This window comes from Anolis sagrei, chromosome 3 (assembly GCF_037176765.1).
Source record: "Anolis sagrei isolate rAnoSag1 chromosome 3, rAnoSag1.mat, whole genome shotgun sequence".
In the NCBI taxonomy this organism is placed as follows: domain Eukaryota; kingdom Metazoa; phylum Chordata; class Lepidosauria; order Squamata; family Dactyloidae; genus Anolis; species Anolis sagrei.
This window is the reverse complement of record NC_090023.1, coordinates 184,833,860-184,843,029: the sequence shown is the minus strand read 5'-3', so window position 1 is coordinate 184,843,029 and position 9,170 is coordinate 184,833,860. Positions and strand designations below refer to the sequence as shown.

The 9,170-nt window shown below is 40.7% G+C and overlaps 1 protein-coding gene across 1 annotated transcript in view; it reads right to left on the bottom strand.

Moving 5' to 3' along the window:
• Positions 1–2,415: 2,415 nt before the first annotated feature.
• RPP30 (ribonuclease P/MRP subunit p30) overlaps positions 2,416–9,170 on the bottom strand; it is a 40,803-nt gene continuing 34,048 nt past the window's right edge. Inside the window, exons 10-11 of the mRNA XM_067465727.1 lie at positions 7,735–7,814; positions 2,416–3,391 (exon numbers count right to left, since the gene is read on the bottom strand). Coding sequence (XP_067321828.1) covers positions 3,285–3,391; positions 7,735–7,814 — 187 coding nt within the window. The 3' untranslated portion in view covers positions 2,416–3,284. The remainder of the gene's footprint in view (positions 3,392–7,734; positions 7,815–9,170) is intronic.

Here is a 9,170-nt window from a genome sequence, read left to right as displayed (position 1 = left end):
TATTTAAAGTTTAGAATACCAGCTCTATTCAATCTTCACAAAGCAATTTGTTATTTATTTGGAGATACTTCTTGAGATTTATTTATTTATTGTATCAGAAGTTAATTGAGAGTACAGTTATAATGTATTTAAAAACACAAAGTTAAAAACTTGGCATTATACTAACTGTCCTTTGACCAGTAGCTGGCCACTTGGAGTGCCTCTGGTGTCACTGTAAGAAGGTTCTCCATTGTGCATGTGGCAGAGCTCAGGCTGTATTGTAGTAGGTGGTCTGTGGTTTGCTCTTCTCCACACTCACATGTTGTGGACTTCACTATGTGGCCCCATTTCTTAAGGTTGGCTCTGCATCTCTTGGTGCCAGAGTGCAGTCTGTTCAACGCCTTCCAAGTCACCAAGTCTTCTATGTCCCCAGGAAGGAGTCTCTCATTCGGTATCAGCCATGGATTGAGGTTCAAGGTTTTAGCCTGCCACTTTTGGACTCTTGCTTGCTGAGGTGTTCCTTCGAGTATCTCTGTAGATCTTAGGAAGCTATTTCTTGATTTAAGTCATTGGCATGCTGACTGATATCCGAACAGGGGATGGGCCAGAGATGTCACTACCTCTTGAGATGGAGTTGCTTAACTCAAAAGTGTATAACTCAAAAGAAATGTGTGTGTGATGGAGGCTCCTTCTTTGGAGACTTTTAAACAGTGTGGTGTAGGCTACTTCTTTGGAGGCTTTTAAACAAAGGCTGGATGGCCATTTGTCGGGAGAGCTTTGAAGGCAATTTTCCTGCTTCTTGGCAGGGGGTTGGACTGGATGGCCCATAAGGTCTCTTCCAACTCTATGAAATGTGTTTCCAACTTCTTTCTTAGTTGGTGCTAGAAGATTATGAATCTTTCAGCTGCAAATAATTCATTATGAGGTATTTAAAGTTCACATTTCTCAATTGCTTGAAATGAGTGAAGACAACCACATTGCTATGGTAGCTTAACTTCTGGCCAATACAAAAAAAAGTTATTGCAAAGTAAACATCTTTCAGAGATATGCAAAGGATCCTGCAGTTACTTTAGATACTACCCCAGAGAGTATTTTAAAAATGTTGCATTTATTTTTTAGAAAGCAAAGGCAAGCCATACTAGTTCGAGCTATGTACATAAACTACAAAACAGATCTGAAGTATTTCTGAAGATGTAACCTGAAATCCAAAGCCACCTCAAGTCACAATACATTAGTTAGTATTCCGGTTGATGGCCTGGTGGTTTCAGAGCAACAGACCACAAACACAATTTCCTATAAATGACCACAAATAAGCAGGCCTTGGGGACTAGCATGGCTATCACTTTCTGATTCTTTTCTTACACCCTGTGGTATGTTGAAAATGTACAAAGAAGGAAGGCAATTTAAACTAAAATGGGGGGCAGAAGTTTCCCCATTCCCACCCTATAAAGACCACTTGCCCTGTCCATTAATCTCTGCAGTTTACCATTTACCTTGGAAATCTGCCAGAAGATGAAAGCCTCCTCTCTAGACCACACACTTTATATCATTTTTTTGGTAGTAGCTTGTGATCTGAAGCACAGCCTTGTCACCACTGTTCCTTCATAGAACCTCAATTGAACACTGGATGGGGTAAGCTCTAGAAACTCCCCCTCCACAGTAGTAGTAATGTGTGATGTCAAAGGCTTTCATGGCCAGAATCACTGGGTTGCTGTGAGTTTTCCAGGCTATATGGCCATGTTCCAGAAGCATTCTTTCCTGACATTTGGCCTGCATCTGAGGATGCCTACCATAGATGCAGGCGAAACGTCAGGAAAGAATGCTTTTGGAACATGGCCATACAGCCCGGAAAAATGTATAACAACCCAGTAGTAATGTCTTTCTAGGGAGCAAAAAAACAAAAACAAAAAAACTCCAATTATTATTTATTTTTGAGCTGGTTCTGCATATGCATTAGGGGAATTGGACTATGGGCACAATATGGAACCTTATTTATCACCTGGGAACCTTTCATGATAAACAATTATAGTGTTGTTATTTCAATTTGATGGCTATAGTTTCGTCTTATGGAGTTTGCTGGATGGTGGGGCATTACAACTCTGTGGCAGATATTCTAAATAACTCTCTCAAAATTACAAATCCAAAGATTCCATTGGAGCAAAGCATTAAAATTAAAGTGAAATTACTGTGCAATACGAAAAGGATCAAAAGTTCACCACTGGCAGTTTTATCGTTGTCCCACTTCTCCATCAAAACATATTCAGTGTCAATGTATTGTCAAAGTCTTTCATGGCTGGGATCACTGAGTTGTTGTAGGTTTTTCGGGCTATATGGCCATGTTCTAGAAGCATTCTCTCCTGACATTTCACCTGCATCTATGGCAAGCATCATCAGAGGCTGTTAGACCTCACAACCTCTGAGGATGCTTGCCACAGATGCAGGCGAAAAGTCAGGAGAGAATGCTTCTGGAACATGACCATACAGCCCAAAAAACTTACAACAACCTATATTCAGTGTCCTTTCATTTCTTTTCACAGCCTACACAGTAGCTGGCATAACTGTCCTTTATACAGCAAGCAAAGGGATCTTGTAGCAACCTTGAAACTAACAGATCTCAAGGGTTACAAGATCCCCTTCCGTATGGATATTGCAAACTAACACAGCTATGACATTGCCTTAAACAGCAGCTATACTTACTAATATGTGCTACTTTTAGTGAGCATCATACAAACATGAAAGTCCAAGTGGTTACCTCTCTCTCCTGAAGCGAGACTGAGAGACCACTACCCATTTAAACAGCAAATCGGACTCCAATTTGCTGTGGGACCAATGTTGTCACACAAAGACAATCAATATACTCATTGCTCTGCTTCCTGGAACAACAAAAATCTGAAGGCAACAAACCCAGAATATTTTGGCAATCATTTTAAGCATGACTACGTAGCCTGATAAACAGATGCCATGATGACAGGGTAATCCGGGTTGACAAGGTCACTGAGAAATTTCCATTCCCAGTAGTATGTTGAGTACTGGAGATGACGACTGGATCTAAAAGAATATGGTTATACACATGATCTCTTATTTCCCTAAACTTTGTATTTCCATTTCTGGCAGGAGTTTTAGAAGAAATATCTCCTTCAAAAAGTAAGTAATGTATTCAGTGTCCACAGTCAAAACTGAATCCAACTGAAGCTCTGTTACAAGAAACATTATCTCCCTTCAAAGCACAAATGTAATGGCTCTGCCATCGAGCCATTCAAATGTGGCCACTGTGTTGGTGGACACTACAGAGGAGAATGTGCTTGTCACAAAGTCGTCTTGGCTTTTTTGCTGACAGGAGAGGACTCATCTTCTTCTGGAGTCCGAGGTTTCTTCTTGGTATACACCACCCCAGAGGCAGTCTTTCTGGTTTCTGAAATTAAACAAAAATAATATCTGAAACAGGGAAAGACACCTCTGAGGCCTTGGTAGCCACTTCTGCTCTCTCTTGTATTTCGGAGGGTTGGACCCCCATCTCTTCTCCTACAGAAAAATGCACACCAAAGACCTGAAACAAGCCTAAAAGGGCCAATTTTATGATTAAATAGCAAGTTACACCACCAGACTCTTAGCAAAGGGGCGGCTCTGATTTACGATTTTGTAATTTTGTGACAAATAATTTTTGGAGGGGTACTGGGGGAACACATATGGCCTAAAAACTGTACTTTACACACCTCCCCTTTAAAACCTGTGCTTCCAAACTATATCTAGAAAGTGATTAATCTCATTCATAGCCTGATAAGCTTCATCAAAGAGGAAATATTGGATGTAGACAGTGTAATTTTTTTTTGTCGTGTCAGGAGCGACTTGAGAAACTGCAAGTCGCTTCTGGTGTGAGAGAATTGGCCATCTGCAGGGGACGCCCGGATGAACTGATGTTCTTATCATCCTTGTGGGAGGCTTCTCTCATGTCCCCGCTTGAGGAGCTGGAGCTGATAGAGGGAGCTCATCCGCTTCTCCCCGAATTCGAACCTGCGACCCGTCGGTCTTCAGTCCTGCTGGCACAGGGGTTTAGCCTACTGCGCCACCGGGGGTTCCATAGAGAGGGCAATTAAATGCTGCAACTATGGTGACAATCAAGGCTATGAACTGGACAATCCAAAGAATTGGCTTTCATTCATCTAGTCACTACATATACAATACATCAGTGATTATTTACGGTTCTGGCCCAACTTACCTGTCCGAACGCTTCTCCCCTTATGAACCATCCAGGACCTTAAGAATGTCTGGGGAGGCCCTGCTCTCAGTCCTGCCTTTGTCACAAGTATGTCTGGCGGGGACGAGAGACAGGGCCTCCTCAGTGGTGGCCCCTCGGCTATGGAACGCCCTTCCTAGGGATGTCAGATCAGCCCCCTCTCTTTTAACATTTTGGAAAAAAAGTCAAGACATGGCTTTATGAGCAAGTGTTTGCAAATGCAGAGGAACTGATATAGGAATATGGAATGACTTGACGATGGGAATGGACAATGTTTTTAACAAGGAGACACTCATGACTTATGCTTTTATTGATGTTGTTATGGTTTTTATTATATGTTAATGTTTTCATTGTATTTATGGTACTGAGCGCATTGAATTTTGCCCTGTAAATCGCCTTGGGTCACCTTTTGGGCTGAGAAAGGCAGTATACAAATACAGTAAATTATTATTATTATTATTATTATTATTATTATTATTATTATTATACTTAATGTCATAAAACATTAAAATCCACAGTAGTAGCACAAACGCCGAATAAAATGATAAGAAAAATATACTAAAAAAGATATGTATGGACATAAAACTTAACGGATGCTTTATATATTAAAAGGTACACAAATGTGTATTCTAGAGCTGGCCTTTTTTTGTCCCATGAGGAAAAAAAGTGAGTGCTCAAATATACCCCTTCTCCAAATTTCAAGAGGTTTCCTTCTTGGGAGGAGAGCAATGACCTATCTCAATAAAATAGTGAAGAGTACCGACATCACATTGGCAACGAAGATCCACATAGTTGAAGCAATGGTATTCCCCGTAGTAACCTACGGATGTGAGAGCTGGACCATAAGGAAGGCTGAGCAAAGGAAGATAGATGTTTTTGAACTGTGGTGTTGGAGGAAAGTTCTGAGAGTGCCTTGGACTGCAAGATCATCAAACCAGTCCATCCTCTAGGATATAAAGCCCGACTGCTCATTGGAGGGAAGGATATTAGAGGCAAAGATGAAGTACTTTGGCCACATGATGAGAAGATAAGAAATCTTGGAGAAGAGAATGATGCTGTGGAAAATAGAAGGAAAAAAGGAAGAGGGGCCGACCAAGGGCAAGATGAATGGTATCCTTGAAGTGACTAACTCGACCTTGAAGAAGATGGGGGTTGCCATGGCTGATAGGGAGCTATAGCATGGGCTGGTCCATGAGGTCAGGAAGAATAAACAACAAAACAGTATATGGACTTGAAATGTGAGACAAGTCATCTCAAGTGGTTTAAATTTATTCACCCTCAGAATTACAGAAGACAGTATTTCTTAAAAAAAAGAAGAAATTATTAAGGGAAGGAACAAAAGTGTGTGAGTGTGTGTGTGGAGGGGGGATTGGGTAGCAAACTTTTCTATCATGCAGTTACAGTACATTTTAAAAAGCATTGGCTAGATATCTTGGTGTATATTGCTTTCTTTGGAGTTTGTTTTAGGTTCAACTCTTTTCTGAGCCAGGTTTTCTCTTTACAAAAACACCCAACTATGTCACTGCTTCAGATAGCTTGCATTACATTTTCCTTTCTGGCAACGCAATGCATCAAGGCTATAGATCTTTCTGTTGCATTTCACTATCTCGCAAATAACATTTGAACACTCTTTCAGAACCTGAGGATTAGCCATGGGGGCTGCCAGCTTATTTTCTCTTCCTGTCTGGTTGGTGACAAGGCAAATAGGAAAAGAAACCAAAAGCAGAAGGAAGAAAATTATTCTATCCTCTAACAACTACTACTGCAGTTCAGCCATTTTCCAAATACTGATCCAAGTAATGTGTGAAACACCTGAAGTTTAAAGGAAAAATATAAAATGAAAGGATTTTATATAGTTTGTACTGTGCAAAGTTTTATATCTAGTAGCTAAAAGATGAATGATGGGACGTTTTATTGTTTTAATGCTTATTGATGTATTGCTTTAATTATGATTTATGTATAATTGTGGTTTTACTATTGTAATTGTTTGTATTGGTATTGTATCGGTGCCCAATGTAAGGCATTGAATTTTGCCATTATTTATGTGTAAACCGCTTTGAGTCCCCTCAGGGGTGAGAAAGGTGGTATATAAATACTGTAAATAAACAAATAAATAAATAAATAAGTCGTAGGGAGGAGGGAGCAAGCTTGTTTTCTGCTGTCCTGGAGACTAGGACGCGAAACAATCGCTTCAAACTACAGGAAATGAGATTCCACCTGAACATTAGGAAGAACTTTCTGACTGTGAGAGCTGTTCAGCAGTGGAACTCTCTGCCCCGGAATCTGGTGGAGGCTCCTTCTTTGGAGGCTTTTAAACAAGAGGCTGGATGGCCATCTATCGGGGGTGCTTTAAATGCTATTTTCCTGCTTCTTGGCAGGGGGTTGGACTGGATGACCCACGAGGTCTCTTCATAAGGTTCATAAGGAGAGACACGAGCATACAAATAGGCTTGACCTGATCCATATAGGGTTTTATAGGTGATTTTAATTTTTTTAGTGATACATCCATTCAATTGCTAAACGAGTCTTATCTTGATATGTTGTTCATTCATTCAGTCATTTCCGACTCTTCGTGACCTCATGGACCAGCCCACGCCAGAGCTTCCTGTCGGACATCACCACCCCCAGCTCCTTCAAGGTCAATCCAGTCACTTCAAGGATGCCATCCATCCATCTTGCCTTTGGTCAGACCCCTTTTACTTTTTCCTTCCATTTTCCCCAGCATCGTCTTCTCTAAGCTTTCCTGTCTTCTCATGATATGGCCAAAGTACTTCATCTTTGCCTCTACTATCCTTCCCTCCAATGAGCAGTCAGGCTTTATTTCCTGAAGTATGGACTGGTTGGATCTTCTCGCAGTCCAAGGCACTCAGAACTTTCATCCAACACCACAGTTCAAAAGCATCTATCTTCCTTCGCTCAGCCTTCCCTATGGTCCAGCTCTCACACCCGTAGGTGACTATGGGGAATACCATTGCTTTAACTATGTGTGATGTCTCTACTACTATTTTATCGAGATTGGTCACTGCTCTCTTCCCAAGAAGTAAGTGTCTCCTGATTTCCTGGCTGCAGTCTGCATCTTGATATATCTTGATAGACTTTACCTTATATCTTGATAGACTTTACCTTAAATGATGCTTTATATATTCCTTAAATGTGTATCATCTGATACCCATGACTTCCCCTCCATTTCCTCCTCTCTCCTACAACAGCAACTCCAAATGATGACATTGCATCAATTTAACCGCGTGGAAAGCCTGGTTCAAAATGCTAATAAGCTGGACCCGAGCTGTGTAAGGCTTTATAGGTGATAACCTGCACTTTGAATCGGGACCGGAAACATATAGGTAGCCAATGGACCTCTTATAGCAAACTGGGAGAGGGAGGATAAGATGGTGAGGTACTTGCCTCAAAGGAGATGCTTCGTTCTCCTTTTGGCCACATCACTGACATTCAGCTATAACTCATGTTGATCTATATCTACCTGAAGGGCTAAAAGCAAGTCCCAGTTAGACCCAACTCACCTCCATGAAGAATGACGGCTCGGCAATTTGTTGAAACGGCTGCCTTAGCATTGCTTTCTGACAGTCCAAACAGGAAACCTCTGGTAATTTTCATTAAGGAACATCAAGTGGAAGAACAGACAGGTTTCAGGCATGTCCCTTATGTATCAAGGAGGGATACGAGATAGAACTCAGGCAGAAAGTGGATTTATTCCTGTCCCCATGAGTTGCAAGCAAAGGCCATTCTTCAAGGGTAGATTAGAACAATAATGAAAGAGCTCTTTCAAAATTGTCTTTTCCTCTTGCCCATGAAAGGACGTATTTGTGGTATTTTTCTAGGTGTCCTGATTAGCCTTTCAAAAACAGCCTTAATACAATGTTGAAAATAAAAGAAAAATGCTTTACTTGAGCAAACACAAAGGATAAGCAAATGCAGTTGAAAAATGCAAAAGAAAGCAAGGAAGTCTTAATGCAGACACAAATTAAAGTCTCTTACAAAGTCCCAAAAGGAACAGCAGTCTTACATCAGACAACGGTCAATGATCACTAAGTCCTTAGCAGAGGACACAAAACAGGTTCAATCAGCATCAGAGTCGTCGTTACCAGCGAAAGCTGACTGCTCCTGCTTATTTATTTATTTATTTATTATTTCTCAAAGTGGTTTCCAACAAATCAGTACATATAAAAACATATTACAGATTAAAACATTAAACAATATAAAACACCACAAAAGCAATAAAAACAACATTAGCGTCTCATTATTTTCAAGCATTGTCCAGTTCCATTGCTTCTGATTTGTAGCCTTGAATTCCGCACCCAGGAGGTGCTAGGGTGTCTTCCAATTAGCTCAGCATTTCTAGCAGCTATTCTAGCTAAACACTGTCTGTGCTCTGTCTCTTTTTGTCTCTCTAGAAATGTGGGCACTTGCAAAACCTCATCGTCTGATTCTTCTTCTCCCTCCAATTCCTGAGCACTTCCCTGCTCCCCTTCCTCCTCTTCAGAAGATGAGGAATCCCTAACACTAGGATTCGTTCACATTTCAAAATAATAATGCTATTATTCTACTTTAACTGCCATGGTTCTGTTGTATGGAATTCTGGAGCTTATAGTTTGGTGAGACATTGGTTTTGGTTAAGAATTGGAAATGCCAATCCCTAAGCTTTCAATTCTAAAATACTACGAGATGGAACCATGGTAATTTAAGTGGAATGGTGGCACTCAAATTCTGTGATGTGAAGGGCCTTTGGTGTCAACTAAACAGAAAAAATATATACTTATCAGCCAACAAGAGAGCCTGTTAAGGTCAGGGTTAGAGGGGTGAACCTGAAAACAAAGCAAGTCCAAGATTAATCTGTTTCTACCCAGCTTTCTGTTATCCATTACATGTAGCTCGCCCATGTTATTGTGATTGTGTTTATTGCAATTTTATATTGCTATGTTGTCTTTGTTTTATATAA